Here is a 19650-nt window from a genome sequence, read left to right on the forward strand (position 1 = left end):
ATATTGTCATAATACAATTTAATTGTTAAATTTCGTGTAGACAGCTGTTAAGTAGCTGCATTGAAGTATGAGCATAGGTGCAGTTATTAGTTGGTGTGTCCTTTCAAACAAGCTCTTACATGTTCCGATTTTATTATTTATGTTTTACTAGTGCTATATTTTAATGCAATAGCAGGAATTTTAAAATATTTCCTTGTATTATGTAGAAGTGGTGAAATAAATTCTGATTAGTGAAGTGAAAAGCAAATGAGAAATAGTCAAAATAGGAATATGCACAGCTGTTCTGTGTTTATATGTTTTGGCAGGTTTTTGATCTTTCTTGTAAATAATTTTCTTAATCCTGAAATTTAAAATTGCAGCGTTAAAAATAAATATTCTTACTGTTAAATATTTAAAAATGTTAATTAACGAAAATTAGGGTAATTAAAAGAAGAGTGAGGAACTGAAGCTTTACATTTTTAAACAAGTGCACTATTCAGTTGTATATAATGCAAATTTTCCTCCGATATTGCAAAACGATTTGCCGAAAAAGTGAAAATGCAATAGTAATGATAGTAAACAAATAAAATTAATATCTAATATCAAATTAAATATAATAGTTCTAAATAAAAGTTGATCAATATTAAAAAAATTTGACATATTACTATTTTTAATATCGAATAGATGAAAATACATCACATAGAATGAATGTGTGTTAATAGTAAAAAATGTATTGGAGTGCTACATAAATGTGGATAAATGCACATAAGTAAAAGTCATGATACTAAAAATAGTGTACTTAATTTGTGATGTAATGAAAAACATAAATTCTTATATGATTTTGTGTTTTAATACTTTGCCTTTACTTCTGGCAATCCACAGGATTATATTTTCGCGATTTCCTCGGCCATACATTTTTGAATTTAATCTTTAATAAATGGCAAAGTGAGTATTACTTATATCGTCTTTATTTACATATGTAACTCTTATTTATTGGACAAATTTAACTATAACAAGAGAAAACGTTAAGTCAGGCTGCACCGAAGTTATAATAATCTTCACAAGTACACTTTTTAGCATAAGAGGATTTAAAAAGATCTTTATCTTGATTTTAATGGGTTTATTTGAATAACATACTCGTATGCTCTAATAGTGCGCTCTGAACAATGCGCTCTGAACAATGTAGTGATGCCTTTGCAAAAATACATGTCGCTCCCACGACTAATCGGAACGAACCCGAATTTTTATCCGACCAAGGACACTATGCCTCGCAAATTTCTTCAGGAATGTTTTCTGCCGCTACAACAACATCAAAAATCCATGCCATATTGGGTGAAAATTTCTTGTCAAATCAAAAGTTTTCCAAATGTTTTGGTTGTGAAGAATTAATTCGTGTGTATACAGCAATGGACACGACTCTGCTCGTCACGATGATCCTTTATATACACATTTTATAGGATCTCCGACATTTCCTTTTGGGTGCTACAAAGAAAAAAAAAAATTACGTACTTGCCTTTGATTCCAATGTCAACAAAAATTTTATATTGTTTTGAAATTTTGAAAAATGCACACATCTAAAATTCTTTGTTGATCACAAAAAAAAAAAAAAAAAAATAGAAAAAACTGCAATGACTTGCACAGAAATTTTGCGTGAACTTCAGTGTAAAACTCCGCCTTGTCCCTGCCAGAAGTGCGCCAAGCTACGTGGTGAGAGCGGAAATGGAAACGTCAATGCTGAAAGTAATGTTCGAGATACGCCGCCAGAGCGGCCAATACCAAAATATCAGTTTCAGTGTAAATGCCTTTGTGAAACGGATACGGAAATGCCCTATAAACGGAAGTGTCCACCCGCTCCGCCGCAGCCCAAGCAAACTGTTAAACCCAATGAAAAGTGTGTAGAAGATGATTGTAATACGGGGAAAGGTTGTTGCAATACGGGGCGCAACTTTTTGTCCTTTATGATAAGCATAATTGGCTTCATAGCGTAAGTGCAGATCCATATATGCTTAAGTAGCGTCAACAATTGACCCTTTACAGGTTTCTAATAATAGCCGCCATCGTGTTTTGGCTTTTAGTATTGAAATGTACAATTATCCTGTCCATCAAAGTATATAAATCGAAGAGGTATGCATTAGTTGTGGGTATTTCTGTCATATGATTTTGATAATTTTTTTCCATCATAAGTGTAGATCTACGCAAGTGACAGTAGTCAGCATAATTGGTTTATTGTTTCTGCTTATATTTTGTACGGCTGCATTAACATGTTTTCAAAGATATTCGGCTAGACGTTCGACGAGCAAACTTGCAGCACAACCCGCCACTAAAATAAAATCCGAACCCTCTGGCAGTTGGTATACATTTAAAAGGAGTCAACAGAAAGCAATTGCGCCGCCACCCAAAGTGACTAAGACCCGCTACCCTTGGACGCTTCGTTCTGCTACTCCGGATCCAACAAAAAAAGTAACTTCCACAGTCAGCAAAGTTGAAACACGTTCTTCGTGGACACCTTTTGGTAGAGGACATCAGGTAACAACGAAGGAAATCAAAACAGAGTCTAGCGAACCACGTTCATCGTGGATAAAAACACATATTTGGCGGGAGACAACAACAAAAGATACTGTTACTCCAGTTAAGAAGCCAGAAACATCTTTTTCCTGGGTACCTTCATTCAGATGGAGTTCGGCTTCAACGAAACAAATTGAACAACAAACTAAAACAACAGAGACACGTACCACGTGGATGCCTTCTCGATGGTGGGGTTCACCTGCTCCAAAACAAATTGATTATCAACTGAAGAAATCTGAAACGCCCACTTCTTGGCTGTCTACATTTAGTTGGAGTACAAAAAAAGTTGAACAAGCACCTAAAAAGATTGAAAGGCGTTTCTCCTGGCGGCCTTCTAGTTGGTGGGGTCAGTCTCCGCCAAAAGAAATTGGTTGTGAACTGGAGAAGCCTGGAACCTCTACTTCTTGGATATCAACATTTAGATGGAGTTCAACTTCATCGAAACAAATTGAGCCTCCAGCCAAAAAGGCAGAGGCGCGTACATCCTGGATGCCATTCCAGTGGGGTCAGACTGTACCCAAAGTAGTTGAACGAAACGAAACGTCTGTGACACGTTACACTTGGTTACCATCCCTAAAGTGGAGACAGTCACCAAGCAAAATTGAAACAACAACTACAAAGACGGAAGTACGCTCTTCATGGTTACCTTCTTTTAATCTGCGCTCTAGATGGACAACTTACTTTACTAAATCAACCACAACAAAAGAAATTCAAACTCCAACACAAACCACGAAAGCACGTTTCTCCTGGATGCCTTCTCTTTGGTGGCGTAACAAACCAGGAAAAGATATGGAAATTGAATTGACACAGAAAGAGCATGAGTCACGTTCATCTTGGTTACCCTACTTTAATTGGCGACGGACGAAGACAACAAAAACGACAACAACAAATAAGGACTCGAAGAAGACTACTTCGACTTCTTACTGGTGGCCAAGTTTTTCTTGGGGTCAATCAACAACCACAGCAGCAGGTAACAGACTGTCCGGTGGAATGCAACAACAGAAGCTTACTGTCACCATAACCGACGATGAGGCACGGCAAATGTATAAACGGTCCAAGTTGTATGCGATACCAACAGAAATGAAACAACCGCCGACTTTGATCATCTATTTACGAGATTTTATTCAAAGAAATACGGACTAAAGACGCGACATAAAATGCGGCATTGTTCCAGAGTTAAATTGAAAAAAAAAGTGTGCAACCACAAAAATTATTGAGTAACCATTATAAATTCTTGTATTGTGAAACATATTTTTAATAGAAATATTAATTTGATAGAACTGGTCTTAATATTTATGAGTGAGGTAGGAACATCATATCTTCGAAGTCATAGACAACTTCGTCTATCTGGAACCAGTATTAACATAAACAACAATGCCACCCAGGAAAGCAACGTAGAATAACTCTTGCCAACAGTTCCTACTTCGGACTTAGTAAGCAATTGAGAAGTATAGTCCTCTCTCCACGAACAAAGACCAAACTCTATAAGTCACTCATTATTCCCGTCCTGCTAAGTATGTGGAGCAGAGGCATGGACGCTGACATCTGATGAGTCGATCTTATGAGTTCTGAAAGGTTTTTCGGAAGATTTATGGTCCTCTGCTCATTGACAATGGCGAATTTCGCATTCGATGTACGGGTTATACGCCGCCATTGACATAGTTCAGCGATTCTAGAGAACAAGATAATATTAAAATCGGGCGTTGGACATTTATAGAAAATTTTACCTTGATTCAAAACTTCTTCTCACCAAATTCAAATCCTTTATTTTGGCAGAAATACTTGTTTTGAATTCTCGTTCCGTTCTTGTGGCTGCCTGGTAATAGTGAAATCGTTTACCAGACTGGGAGTGGGCGGTTTGATAAATTGGCTTTATTTGAGCTCGGTATCAATCCTTTCGACCCGGTATCAATCACAAGAAGTCTACAGAGCTTCCTGTGCTTAAAAAGCTTTTTGAATAATGAGATCGGCTCACCTGAGCACTTCCACGTGTTCCAAGAATGGGGTGGTTAAGGTTAGAACACTTTGGTCAATTAGCCATCTAAGCGAACTACATAGTTTCGGAATCAATCGTCTTAGCTTTTGTACGTGTTTTAGTAATCTAAAGTTTTAGGATTTTTTTGGAATAAGAAGAATAAGTAATTTCTTGACCTATATTCAGCCACAAAACCTAATCTAATCTTACTCTGCATAATAGAAAAACATAAACCTGGGCATTTAATGCTTTATGTTTTACATGATTTATGGGTTTACAGGGTTTATCCGGAAAGTAATAATACTGATTTTCTTCAGCCGCAACTATACTTCGGAGCGTGCGCGCGCCGACTGGATTCGGTAGAAGGCGTTTGTAGCTAACGAACGAGCGGCTGGTTAGTTGTCTTCGAGCACCTGGAGAGTCAGGACAAACATTTTCGCACGACGTGTTTCTGTGAGTGGTGCAAGCTGAAATGCAGCGTTCGTTAGAGCAGAGGTACGCGATTAAATTTTGTGTGAAACTCGGTAAATTTGCTACAGAGACGTTTGATATGATTAAGCCGGCTTACCCAGTTGTCGCATTAGAAAGAAGTGATGTGTTTTGGTGGCACCAGGCCTTTTTGAAGGGCCGGGAAGAGGTGGCTGATGAATGAGTAAATCGAAAGTGAAAACGATGCTCATTGTCTTTTTTGACATTAAAGGCATCGTTTACAATGAATTTGTTCCTCCTGGACAAACCGTCAATGCCAAGTTTTACGTGGAGACTCAAACGAAGCGTCAATCGGGTCCTACAAGACATCGCAGCCTATTGGAAGTTGCGCCTCGACAACGCCCCGGCTCACATTGCTTTTCTTGAGAACAGCTACCTAACCAAGGCCGGCATCCCATCACTTCCGCAGCCGACCTACAGCCCAGATATTTTAAATCCATCCAGTCTTATTGCTTTCCGAACAAACCCTGTATGGTTTACAAGGGTGTTAGTAACGATGGAAAACTGTAGACTGGGTTCCGCGTTGTAGAAAGTAAATGTAAATCCTGGCTGTAAATATATGGCTCTATGAAACAGCTGATTCGCGAACAGTGTCATTTAAGCATTTTGAGTTTTCGAGACATTCTGAAGTTCAGTTAGATCCATACTTAAATCCATGCAGTTTCTCTTCTTCATTCTTTCGCATTGTAATGTTGCTTATATAAAAAACGACTTTAGCCCCACCCTTTGTCACAGAACTTAAAAACCAATGTTTCGTCTTACTAAAGTTTCATACTTTCTTAAATTACTATTCAATAAATACTCATAAATATTTACAAATTAAACAAATATACACAGTTACAATCTATAAGTTAGTCTATGAATCGGAACTACCATCAAATGTAATCGATCATCGCTGTAATTATTTCGAAGGCATCACGTGCGGTTGGCTCGATGGAGGCGCTGGGCAACAGATAGCCATGCACACCATTATCAGCTAGCTGTATCGTAAAGCTGAAGGGTATACCAACTTCATAAGCCGCGAACGCGTCAGAGCAACCTGTTTGAAAAGAGTAAAAGTCAGAGCTAGTTGAATGAAGTAATGCAAAAACACTTCCTGCTGACACAAATATTTATACATATACATATATGTAAATACAAATATGTATAACATGATATCTATATAAATGTATGTAACCCTGCTCACCTGAGCGATTTTCCACCAGATCACTTGTTGAGTCAATCTTGTAGCGTGACTTGCTGCCTTGCTTACGCAATCCATCCGTTCCCACCATGGCCACATCGAGAAAGTCATCGATGCGTTCGGCATTAAATGAAGTGTTCGCTTTCATTGGATATGAAATAATCTGACCATAGGCTTGTAGTGAAATGTACATCTAAAGCAAAGTAAAGGTGCAGACAAATAAATAAGCATACTCCAATAATATGGCAACATTTTCATGCCTACCTTAATTTGTTTACGATAATCTATTAGGAATTCCGATAGCGCTTTTGATTCGGGTTCGGAAAATGGTCCTGGTCCGGCGTACACTTCATTACATGCTGATTTCGAGCTACCCCGCCTTCCCCACTGGTAGTGCCAGTTGCGATCCAGATCTACACCATAGCAAACGCGTGTTGCTATCTTCTTTTGCTGCAGCCAAGTCATTGCTGAGTCGATAATACCGTTAGGGCGCGAGATATGACGGGAACGGGTTTTCCGCCAGAAGCGATCATATTTATGACTATAAACGTAACCGTCTGGATTGAGTATAGGCATAAAGTACCAGGTCGTATTCTTGATGTACTCATTATCAACGGTTGTTTCTGTAAATTTATAGAAAGTGTGTTTTAGTCTCTAAATATTATTAAAATAAAAAAGAAGTAAGTCGATCCAATATGTCGAGGAATTCTGAAAGTGTATACCCATTTTTTTTACTACTCTGTGTGTTGCAATAAACATATCATTAAAGAACTTCAGCTTTGGTTATGACTGAAGAATACGGATATTTTTCAAACCGCTCACACCACTACCGAACAAATTATGGATTTGGAAAAAGAGAGTCCGATATGGGAGCAGAAAAAAGCTTTACTGATCATAATGGGATTCATACTGACTGTTTGAGCTCCATGTGGACGGAAGGGGTCCATTGTTGGCCACTCGGGTGAAGTGGCGACGCAGTGCGTGAACTTGGTGTAGATTACACAGTCGTAGAGGCTAAGGTCACAGTAGTGCATTGCTAGTATGAGTCCACGTAACTCGTGGTCTACTCCCGGTGTGTTTTAAGGCTTGAGCAGGTCTTAAGATGGCTCCATCCATTGCATGTATTACAGCTAATTACAAGTGGAGTTTAGATGGAGCCGTTTAGCACAGATTTAGCAGAAAATTCCTTCGGGCCCGTGTTGGACTCAAAGCCAGTACGAGTCAGGAGGATACGGAACAACTCTGCTGCAAGGCGTTGCTTCGGTCATGACAAACTTAGTCTTAAATTTGCCGATCCAGGCAGGGTTAGATCTCCGAAAGTGCAGCCCTTGGTCGGATAAAATCAGGGTCAATTCCGGCTTAAGTTTTTGACAAACAAGAATTGACTAAAACTTATACTAAAACTCGAATGCTTTCAAGACCATAAAATAAGGAAAACGAAATCTGCAGTTTGACGTCCAAAGGGTTAAGTTATATAGAAAATTATTCTTCGACCTTCGAAATGGGTTCGAAACATTGAAATACCCATGGAATGAATCAGCAATTGAAGACAAAGCGATAGATAAACCATACTCTGTAAGATGCCTTTTGACCCGGAAAATACACTTTTGATTAGATACAAGCTACAATACTGCATATTTTAGAAAAATGTGTCGTCAACCACCATCCAGTTCTTATTCGTTCTCAACATCACTTGGATCAACAATAGTCAGAATAGAGATTAAGAGCAGTATTTTATACGAGATTTCAGTGAGGACAAGCCTCTAACGTCCAATTTCTTTAAATCAATGTTGGAGAAAATAACACAACGATGCAGAGTCTTCAGCTCTGAAGGTATTATATGCAGTATCAGCCCTCTTGGGCTGATACTGCATATAATACCTTCAGAGCTGAAGACTCTGCATCGTTGTGTTATTTTCTCCAACATTGATTTAAAGAAATTGGACGTGCAGAGAAAGACGTCCAAGAAAAGTTGAAAAGGAAGGTACCAATTTCGGAAGCGAAGAAAAATGCCATGATTTTTTGGATTCGTCCAAAACTGTTTAAGTGATCATTGAGCCAATTTAATAGAACACTTAATTTTTGATATCTAAGTAAAGTCATAGGCGGATATTTTCTTAAGAAGTTAGAGCTTTTCTATCAGCATTACCCTCTGTGGTTGGTTTACTCAACTTACAACCCTATTGTGTTTTACATATTCCAATTGCCCCCATTTTCAATATTTTATATCGTTGCAAAGTGAAGTAAGCCCCCTCTGATCTCTATGTCAGAATATATTTTATACAAATTCATCTTGGAATTCGCCTAAAATGCAATAAAACCAAAATTAACAGTAATGTTTACCGGAAGCTCTACAATGACTTATGCAAATCGACGGGAATTGAAATGCAAATTTCAAGCGTGTCCATGTGAGAAGTGTGTGTGTTTTCGTGAGGAGCGTTTGGCTAGCGGTTTTTACAACAAGCTATCCGACACACCGCCTGAACGGCCCTCACTCAAATATGCACAAGATGCCGACAGCAAGTCCGCCTGCAAACCGTACAATATTGGTCCGGAGTATAAACGGAAATATCGGCCGATACGACAGCAGCGTAAACAGGACGCGCAGAACACCGACGCGGTCAAGAAATGTTGTAGCTCGAAAGCAGACGTTTGCGATAGTGGCAAAGGTTGTTGCAACACAAATGGCAACTTTATGTCTTACTTGATCAACGTAATTAGTTTCATAGCGTATGTTAATCAAAATATTGGATTTAGATTGATAGTCTAATCTTTTTTTCACTCTTGGCAGCTTCACAATTATAGCTCTTCTACTGTTTTGGCTTAAAATGTGTGAATGGACAGTTACTTTATGCAAGAAAACTTATCATTCAAATAGGTCTGTATGAATTCATAAGTTAAAGTAGATTAAGTCGTCTTAAGCTGAGTTGGAAATTTTGATTTCTGGTCGAAATGGGAACGGATCCCATGTTTAAATTTTATCCAATTTAAAACTACCGCTTTCTCAACGTCTTCTTTTTTATTAGCGTAGACACCGTTTACACCAGTTAGAGCAGAGTTTGCAACAGCGCGCCAGTCGCTCTTCCTTTTCGCGGTTTGGCGCCAATTGGAGATTCCAAGTGTAGCCAGATGCTTCTCCACCTGATCTTTTCAACGTTGTGGAGGTCTTCCTCTGTTTCCCGCGGCGGGTACTGCGTCGAATACTCTCAAAATTGAGTGTTTTTGTCCTGTCGGACGACATGACCTAGCTAGCGTAGGCGCTATTTCTGAATTCGCTGATCTGTCAATGTCGTCGTATATATCGTACAGCTCATCTTTCCATAGACTGTGGTATTCCCCGTTTCCAATGTACAAAGGCCCATAAATCTTCCGCAGCACCTTTTTTTCGAAAACTCGTAACGCCGACACATCAGATGTCATCGTCCATGTCTCTGCACCATATAACAGGGCAGGAGATGATGAGTCACTTGTGGAGAGTGTAGAGAGAGGATTTTACTTCTCAATTGCCTATTGAGTCTGTAATAGCACCTGCTGGCTATGAAATCTTCAAGAAGTTGTTGAGAGTAATTGTAAATGTCTCCTTTAACTTAAGTCGACTTTCATTGTAGATAATACGATATTCATCTATTGTGATATCTCGGCTTTAACTTTTGTTTAATATTTATTTTTCAAATTTAAGGAAAACGCAACTCATAGTTATTAGTATAACCAGTATTATACTTCTAACTATGTTTTTCACCTATTTAATGACTGGCATCCCGCTTGAAAAACATATTACCTCATGCAAGGGATCGCATTGTGCTACTGAAACTAAGGAGTTTACCGTGACTATAACTGATGACAAGGCGCATGAAATCTACAAACAATCTAAATTATATGCAATACCACTCGAAATGAAACAGCCACCCACATTGCTTCTCTATTTACGCAGTCTTATTCTAAAAGATGAATGAATTTATAACAAAAATTAAACGAATACTAAATTATTGGAAAATATAAAACAAGTATTTACTGTTGAAGTTGAGCTTTGTGAAATGGAAAGATGTGGTACAGTGGTTTGAAATCCAACCAAGGTTATAGGTATATCTGGTACCTGCTCATTATATGGCTTAATAGATATGTAAGCCTGATAAATTTCAAGGGAATTGGAATATAATATCCCAGTTCTTAAAACCTTTTTCTAGTCTTTCGATAATTGAAATTTCAAAATTCACAAATCAAGATTTTCGAAATTAAAATTTAAGCTTCTAAATTATTGAATATTTGGAATTCAGATCCCGCAATGTATAAAGATAAAGTGAAGTGATAGTACTTCTTTGGTTTAAAAGAATATTAGACAATGAAAAGTCCAGACTTCAAAGTAACTACCTCTAGATTCGCTCCGCAGCGCAATTTCTTTCAGAGCGATGGCTATTTTCTCTGATATTAGCGCCCTCATATTAACCTCGATCTCGCTCGAGATTACTAAAGGGGTATATGGATCTTTTATCTCTAAAGTCGAGTTGCTTCATGGAAATTGTAAGGATTAGCCTCGATCTCGCCGACCGTATGCTCGAGATTACTAAAGGGGTATATGGATCTTTTATCTCTAAAGTCGAGTTGTTTCATGGAAATTGTAAGGCTAGCTGTAGCATGGAAACGAGTAGGAGCTCCACAGGCTTATTGAGATTCATTGCTGTATGGTTGGGACTCAGCCGAATTCGGCTAGTCAGATACCAGCAACTATGCAATCGTAAGATCGTTCCGGCCTAGGATAAATCGAAATAGGTCTGGTGAGCTCTTTACCCTGGTCAAAGCTCATGTTTGAGTAGGAGTTCTAGATTGAAAATTTTTCGGTATGCCAGTTGCATAAGCTGCTTGGAATACCTACATACTTCTTGAATGTCCCGCCTTATCCAGAACAAGTCTAAAATACCTTCGATCTCGAAAGATACCTATTTAGTTTCAAGGCGCTTTGCCGAGAGTTGATATCCAAATATAGAAGTTTCTATCTCGCTTCACAAAGGACTTAGTAGTCTAAGTGTGATCCCCGCCATATTGGGGGGATCAGCCACCTAACTTAACTTAAGAAGATGATATGAGTCATACATATAAACTGATATTATTCTTCTTCTTTACTTGCAGTGACATCGTTTACGCGGTTATAGCCGAGTTAACAATAGCACGCCATCATCTTCAATGCAGTGTAATTTTAATTTAATCGACCTACATATTTCCTAATTTTAATACCGGCAACCTTAAATTAATTTTACATTATGAACTTACTGTTACTTTTGATTAGTCGCAATAGTTCACTGATCATCCAGAGCGATGTGGCCGGTCCGATCCATTCTAGGCCATGTGTGCCCGACTCAATGAACACTGAGTTCGCCTCTTTCGGTTGTTTCTTACTCTTCAACTTTTTGTGTGCCACTTCCGATTGACTAGCTACACTAGCGGCATGTTCTTTCGACTCGATCTTGACTATGACCAACGGTCGTCCCTCATATGAGCGCCCAATATGTATTAATTCGACTAGTTGTGGGTGGCGCATGCGTAATATTTCCAAATGTGTGATAATATCATCGTATTCATAGTATTTATGCCATGACATGGTCATTGCTTGCTGTTTCTGTTGATTCTTGTTATTTTTAAACGGGCGCATAGCGGCATTGAAGTGAAACTGCTCTTGCGCCTGCTCGTAAACGATCGCCTTGCCGACATCGTAAATGAGTACTTCATGCGCGATCGATTCGAAACTGAGGCTAGCCTCAAAGTCCATCAATTGATTCGGTGGCACCAGAACGTCTGTTAGGCCGCTGTTTGCGGAGTGTATGTGTGGTGGTGTAGTGAAAGATTGGTTTTGATTAGTTTTTAATGAAATATAATCACAACTTTATATACTCACCGCAAGCTGGGACCCTTCAACCACTGCAGCTTTATGCCATCCTCACTTTTCTTGTAGTCTTCCAACGCATGCACTTGTGTATCGTCCAACGGCTTTAGGCGCCATATTTGATATCGCTCATAATTGATTTTACGCGGCACATCTGGATTAACGGTGGTTTGGGTGATTGCATTCATAAGCGGATTTTGTGTGACTGCCGTGGCGGTGGAATTTATGATGTGATGTGCCAAAATGCCAATCCAATTTTGTGGATTTTTCAGCGGATCGACAATCGTCAAAATCGGCACTTGTGCATCGGGTGTGCGCACTGTGGTCGTTGTAGTGGTAGTCTTTTTGCGTCGACGCTTCGGTCTCGAATCAAACCAACCGAAGAACCATTCTGAAACGAAAGAGAAACTCGTGTCAAGCGTGTGTTTGTTTGTATGTAGCAAGAAAGCGTAGCATTGGGGCAGATTTAATGGCAGCAGTTAAGATAATTTTATATGGTAAGATACATATACAAAAATACAAAGTAGTGCTAGCCTAGAGAAAGAATTTGAGTGTAATTTGTGGCTCTCGTTTTGTTTTCATTTAAATGTTTGTGTTTTTCTTTATATAAACCGGCGTGTTTTGGGCGGGTTGGTTGAACTGATTAATTGCCGTAAAAGTGAGTTGCGATCTTGTGTAACCTCCGCTTTGTGATTAGTGAGGAATATTTAGTTCTACTTCAGTGGAAAGTAAGTTTTTGTTTGGTATCATGGTATTCATATTTGTGAAACGAATATTTACTTGTCTTTAAGTATTTATAAATTATCTTGATGATATCATGTGATCAATTATTTTATAATTTTAGTATAAAATGCCTATCAAAACTCAAAAATGTATAAAAAGCACATAACAGAAGTATTACGAAGTTACGTAGAGTGGTTCTTAAAGATTCTTGGATCCATGTTTCCAAATTGGGCATCAAATCGCTTCAGTATCACCTAGCACTTTATTGGACTTTATCCTTCTGATTTAGGAGAGGATACGATAGAACTAAGTTCGCGGTGCAGTTCTCGTTTATCTATCTAAGGGGGTTCAAAGCTATATGACAAGCCTTACCTCCTTTTTTCTGGTATATATTATAGTTAGTTACCCGATAAATAAGGATTCTGTAACGTTTAGGCTTCTTTCGAGAAATTAAAATTTCTGTGAGAAACCTTTTGTTATATTCTATTCCGCGGTGAAACGCCATTTGATGTAATTCTTTCTGTAACTTTTAGACCTAGGTTGGTCGTTTGACAAGAAGTTAGTTTGGCACACAAATATAAGCGCGATGCTCTTTTATGCTGCAGGGAGGCTGTTACTGTTGGAAAGACTGCAGAGAGTACACTCAAAGTATTTGCCCTGTAGACCGATAGAGACATAATCAAACTTAGGTCTGCCATGAATAGTCTTGAACGATATTAAAAAATCAAACTTCTAAACGAATTTCAGACCTTGGGAGATTACTAAAATGATTATAATTTTTGAAAAATTTGAAATCGCTCAATATTATCAATATGACGTCTGTTATTTGCAGAAATAGGGTTAAAGAGGGAAGTTTATATTGAGTAGAATGAATTTAGAACCATATCGATATATTTTGAAAAGGAAGGCCCAATTATTAGCGGGTGGTCATACCATGTAAATTAATTTTGAAGTTGAAAAAAGTTACAGCTATTCAAAAATGAGTGAAAATAATGAAGAAATTCAATATATTTGGAAAAGGAAAGAATGCCATGCAAGCCACCAATGGCACAGCAATGGTTCGCTCGTTTCTCTGGTCGAACTATCGTTGAAAAAGTCGATGAAATTATGGAAAAGGCTGGCTTTGAAAAGAAATTCGATGTTGAAATATAATGAATTGTCTGTGAAAAATTTAATGGACCGAATTAACTTCTGCGATTCTTTGCTGAAACAAAATGAAATCGAACCATTTCTGAAGTGAAAGCTACCAAAAGACAAAAAGTGGATCAAATACGACAATAATGTGCGAAAAGGATCATGGTCCTAGCGTGGTGAAGCTCAACAAATGGTCGCAAAGCTAGGATTGACGTCTCGAAAGGTTATGCTGAGCGTTTGGCGGGATTGGAAAGGGATCATTCTCTATGAGCTGTTCCAGCTTGGTCGAACGATTGATTCTTCATTTTTCTTTCAACAACTGATGAGATTGAAGCAAGCAATCGAAAAATACGGCCATAACTGATCAATAGAAAGGACTTCGTCTTTCATCAGGACGTCGCTAGACCACACACATCTTTCATGACTCGGCAAAAACTAGGAGAGCTTGGCTGGGAAGTTTTGATGCATCCACCATATATCCCTGAAAATGTACCATCGGACTATCATTTGTTTCGGTCAATGCAGAACTCCCTTAATGGAGTAAAGTTGGCTTCAAAAGAAGCCTGTTAAAATTATTTGTCGCAGTTTTTCGGCGAGAAACCAGAAAAGTTTTACACTGGTGGAATAATGTCTCTAGTGCAAGAATGGCGACCAAAATGGTACATATTTGCTTCGTTAAAGTTCATTATAAATATAAAATAAAATAAAAGATAAGTTGAAGTTTGATTAGAAATACGAAAAGACTTTTTCGACTACCAATATTTATACAAGAATGTTAATATAAATGAGTTACGAAGGTTCGTCGTGTTTATCAGTGCCCATAAGATATGTTAGGTTCTAAGGTTTATCCCTAAGTGTAATTTCGTTTTGATCTCGTAGAGCCAAGAAAAAAGCAGAGGTTAAGTGTTAAGAATGTTCTATTTCGTCTTCTTCCAATCAACTGCTGTCCGATTGAGCAGTGTCCAGTTAGAACCCCTATATCTCGATTTTCGCTGTGAATGCAGAGCTCTGTGAACCTTTTAAGATTCATCTCAGTTCAGAAACATCTGGCGATTACGCAAAGTCTAGTAATTGACCAAGGGTTTTCTCTTAAGGGGCAACCACCCAGAAGTAAACCAGAAACAGACAGTGGAGCTCATACTTGTTGCTATTCTACAGTTAGTTAGCCTTACAAGCTCATCAGCTTTGCAATTCGCTACAAACTAATTTAATCATGACGTAAAGTCACACACAAAGTCTTCCCCCGACGAACAATAACCAAACTACATAAGTCACTAATTCAGAAAGGTTTTGCGGAAGATTTGTGGTGCATTGTGGATTGGCCTTGGCGAATATTGCATTCGATGGAACGATAAGCTGTACGAGTTATACGACGACATAGTTCAGCGAATTAAGAGACAGCTGGCTAGGTCATGTCGTCCAAATGTACGAAAACTCTCCAGCTCTGAAATTATTCGACGCAGTACACGCCGCCGAAAGCTGGGGAAGAGGAAGACCTCCACTCCGTTGGAAAAACCAGGTGCCTATAAAGAAGAAGAATTCGATCGCAATTAGTATCATCACCATACTAATGGAGTGGAAAGTCACTTCTCTTATTTTCCTCTCCTTTAGCGACATCTTCCCACCATACCTCCCTGAGAGCAGTGAAAGTACACTTTCTTAATTGTGGAGATAATATTTTCGTCGGAATTAAAAATTTATAATTTTTGCACAGTAACTACCTCATTTAATAAACTACCTCATCAAGCTTAACAAGTGTTCACATTTGCAAGTACAGTGTCAAAATCTTCACATTAAGTTTATGACAGGAAGTTAAGAAATGTTCGTTATTATCGACTTAATGAGCGAGTTCTTCTAGCGAAAAAATAAACAAAACAAAAAGAAAACATTCAAATAACTTTCCTAGTTATTTGATGGACTTACCAACGAGCACCACCGATACAAAGAAAGTGTTATTAACTCTCACAATTAAACTGTCAACCAACCGAGAGTGGAGAGTAATCAAAGCACACTTTGACCACCACAATTATGTTTCATTTGTTTGACATAAATGCGCATTTAAAAAAAACTTACTGTCATCATTTTCACTTGTCTCCTCAGACGTTGGTTTGCCGCCGAAATTGAACCACGATTCAAACCAACTCGGTGGCTCGGTAGGTGTCGGTGGTGGTGGTACTGGTGTTGTGCTACCAATATTCTTTTTATGTCGGTTAAAGCTAAACCATGAACTTAACCAACTAGTCAGTGAGTTCGACTCCTCCTCTTCCTCCTCATCACTCTCAATCCGCTGTATACCATTGTGATAGGTGGTATAAGTCGGATAAATATATTGTTCCTCTTCAGACTCCTTACTGCCGAAATTATCGGCCACGTTGTTCATAAATACTTGCACTGGATAGAAGATCATACGAAAAAATCCGCCAATACCACCACCAACGCCAGCCTCGTCGTCTTCCTCGTAATCCTCATAGGAGTTTGAAGCGTCACTATACGATGGACGTCTGCGTATGCGTTTCTTGGTAGCGGACTTAGTATAGGTGCTTGGCTTCATTGTAGTTGTTATGGACGAACTGTACATAATAGTTTCCTCCGAACCCATTGCACCAAAGTCGGCGCCGGGTTCCGCTGAACTGCCATCGTCAATTACAATAGAGTTTTTGTTCACATCTGTCGTCTGTTCTGCTGTTTCTTCCGTGTACTCTTCGGTTTGCTCCAAACTGGCAGAATTGCTGTTTTCTAGTTGTGGCTTATGATTGCCTTGTTTCCGTTTCTTATTAGTTTGCTTGTAATCGTAAAAAGAATCTTCATCTTCCTCATAGGAGTCATCTTCATCATCGTCCTCATCATCATCATTGTCGTTGCGATGTGAGGTTTTTTCGTCGTCGTCATCATCATCGTCGTCCTCATCATCTTCGTCGCTGTCAAAGTTGAAGAGATCGAATTCGCCTCTTTTTTCCACTTTGTCCTTCTTCTTCTTTCTTCTATGTTTGACTTTCTTCTTGCGCGCTTTACTGTGTGTAGTGGTGGTCAGCGTTAATGTTGGTAACTCCGTTGTAGTGTTGTGGCTAAGTGTTTGATTTGCAATCTTCGTTGTTTGCTTAGTCTTTAGCTTAGTTGAGTTGCCTCTACGCACAGGTTGTTTTGGCAGCTCCCAATTGGTGCGATTGAATGCGCTATTGCTTAATTTTTGTATTTCAGTATGATTGCCCACTTTCGCACGACGCTGCTTAATTCTGGGTCGTCTTCTTGCTACTGGCTTTGTTGGTTCATTCATCATTTTGACGTTGTTACTCTCTTTAGTTGGGGTTAAAGCTGCCTGACCTATGAGTTGTTTATCTGTCATTTTCATACTTCGCGGTTCATTTATATAGGCGCGTATATTTGTAACGGAACGTTTGTGTAAACGATGCTCCTGCGATGTGAGACTCTTGCTAAAAATACCGTTTGTAAAGTTTGGCTTCTCCAGCTGTGTGGCGACTTGTTGTTTCTCGGTGCTTGTTTGGGGTTTTGCTGTTGATGCGCGCACACCTTTGATGATTTGTGGCAACTCACTGTGCTTAAGACCTATTAGGTGCGTATTAGGCTTACGGCCCGGTCTATTTGGTTTCTTCTTATTCTTACGCTTGAGTTTAGTCTTATGTTTGCGCGTTGGTAAGTGCACTTGATCACTGATCGTCAACTCGGTTTGCACCATAACCGGTGGTGGTTTGTGTAGGTGGGTAGGTAATTTGGAGATTGGTATTTTGGTTACGGGCGTGCTTAAGGGTCTTTGCAGGCGTATAATTTGTGGGCGCATTGTGCTATTCGAACCGGCTGAGATCGCCGAAGTGATGGTTGTGGGGATGCGATCGACCGAAATTTTATCTAACGGCGCTGGAGCAGGAGCTTGACAATTACTTTCGTAATATTTGCGTTGGAGATACAAATCGCGTTCGTATTGCTCTTTAGAGATATAAATCGGTATGCTGCTGTTGTTGGAGGAGGACGGTAATGTGTTGACGGCATCTGGCATGTGCCCCACCTCTGTAATCGCATATATGATACCGGTGGTGGGATTGGTAAAAAATAATGGAAACTGCTGGGCGCTGTGGTTCTTAGTGAGATTTTCGAAGCTTTGATTCGCGTTTTGTTGCGTTTGTTTTTGCGTTTCACTGGACGATGCGATTTCGATGACACTACCCAAACTCTGCTTGACTGGCGGCATTTTAAGGTTATGCGCCGGCAGTTGTGGCTGCGTTGTGGATGAAACTTGTGGATTATGTTGTGTTGCGCCCGTGAACGCATGCACACTCGGCAAATCAAACGTATTTATTTCATCTGAACCCGCTTGATCATCGAACATATTGAAATCAAAAGTTGAGCCCACAGTCTGGCCGTTCAGCGCATGAGCCGCCGCCGCGGCGCTTGGTGACTCATGCCAATGCTTTAACGGACGCCCGACACGTTGCACATGTCCTGGCCACGAAGCGCCATGTTTCGTCGCGACACTCAAACGTTCTTCATCGCGATTATACTTCGGCACGAAATTGCCGTTCACATTGCGATAGGGCGGCTTCGCGGTCCACGCGCGTCGGTGCTCGTTGGCGAGCAAATCACGCGTCCAGGTGCGTTTCGTGTCGCGCACGAAATTATCGAATTCCTCGGCGCTCGGATGATAGCCGAAATCGTAGGCGGCGCGCAAACCGGATATGCTGGCAAGGAGCAGCTTGAGCATGAGTAACTTTGTGACCACGAAAAAGCACAGCATTTTTTCCACAGTTTTCAATTTCTCACTAGCTTTTGCTTAAATACAAACTGATAATAATTTTTTTCAATTTTTTCAACACTGCTTTCACTGCCGCTTTATTTTGCATGGAGCAAGGATAATCACTTTTACCACCAGCTCTCATGCAACATTGTTTCACAAGCCAATTTCAGCGTTGAAAGACAATTTTATGCACTTAAGCTCTTTTAATTTGTTCAAATAGTCGCTTACTTTTCAACTGGACCACCTTTCGCTTCACCGTGCCACATGCGAATAACGCAAGCGCGCCGCGCTAAAGTGAAATTCAGCCACAGCTACAGTCGCTTGCCACCACACGCACACATATGCGCACGGTATATGTGTACATATGTGTGCAAAAAACAACACACATTCACTGCCATGTGTGTTTAAATGCGTATTTAACCGGGTGAACTGCGGAGGGTTCACTTCCCGCAACACACACATACATACATACATATGCCTGTATGCTCTAACTACTTCACCCAGAAGTATAATGACAGTTGGCGATGGCACACGCCAATTTGAATTTTCCAACGTCTCACACAGTGTCACTTGAAACATGAAAGCACTAGCGACATTCTGCCATCGTCGCCATTGTCGTCGCCGTCAATATGAATCGAACCATTACAAATTGTTGATCTAATCATAGTGCTTTTCATCGTTTTCGTAGTTCTATTTACCGTTGCGTGTACACTACTTGAAAGTGATATTTTCTTATGCCGAATGCAAAGGTCTTTTCACTTTGTTTGTTTTTTGTAGGAAATCCGTATACATATCTCCAGTTTTTTTTTGTAGAAATCAAAAGTTAAACCACGGAAAGTCTAAATAAAAAAATACGGAACCAATTCTTATATTGAGATGGTTCGAAAAGTAGAGCATATCAAACACTTTTCATTTCAATTCAGTTTTTAAGCATTCATCAAGTACCTTGAGCACCAGCGAATGTTATTTTAAGTCTAAAC

At 39.4% G+C, this 19650-nt stretch overlaps 3 protein-coding genes across 3 annotated transcripts; 2 read left to right on the top strand and 1 right to left on the bottom strand.

The window, feature by feature from the left end:
• Positions 1–1512: 1512 nt before the first annotated feature.
• On the top strand, positions 1513–3698 carry LOC105222507 (uncharacterized). The gene is made up of 3 exons (XM_049456601.1): positions 1513–1963; positions 2017–2103; positions 2169–3698. The coding sequence occupies exons 1-3, from the start codon at positions 1608–1610 to the stop codon at positions 3685–3687; spliced, it is 1962 nt and encodes a 653-aa protein (XP_049312558.1). The 5' UTR covers positions 1513–1607; the 3' UTR covers positions 3688–3698.
• A 2061-nt stretch (positions 3699–5759) lies between these two features.
• Positions 5760–19439, bottom strand: LOC105222519 (uncharacterized). The gene is made up of 6 exons (XM_049456596.1): positions 15997–19439; positions 12079–12457; positions 11457–11989; positions 6456–6814; positions 6195–6384; positions 5760–6047 (listed from the first exon to the last, which is right to left on the bottom strand). The coding sequence occupies exons 1-6, from the start codon at positions 18668–18670 to the stop codon at positions 5884–5886; spliced, it is 4299 nt and encodes a 1432-aa protein (XP_049312553.1). The 5' UTR covers positions 18671–19439; the 3' UTR covers positions 5760–5883.
• On the top strand, positions 8407–10202 carry LOC125778483 (uncharacterized). Its single transcript, XM_049456603.1, has 3 exons — positions 8407–8921; positions 8983–9069; positions 9871–10202. Exons 1-3 carry the CDS (start codon positions 8527–8529, stop codon positions 10142–10144), a joined length of 756 nt encoding a protein of 251 aa, XP_049312560.1. The 5' UTR covers positions 8407–8526; the 3' UTR covers positions 10145–10202.
• Positions 19440–19650: the final 211 nt, after the last annotated feature.

The sequence above is a fragment of the Bactrocera dorsalis genome, chromosome 4, assembly GCF_023373825.1.
Source record: "Bactrocera dorsalis isolate Fly_Bdor chromosome 4, ASM2337382v1, whole genome shotgun sequence".
Lineage (NCBI taxonomy): Eukaryota > Metazoa > Arthropoda > Insecta > Diptera > Tephritidae > Bactrocera > Bactrocera dorsalis.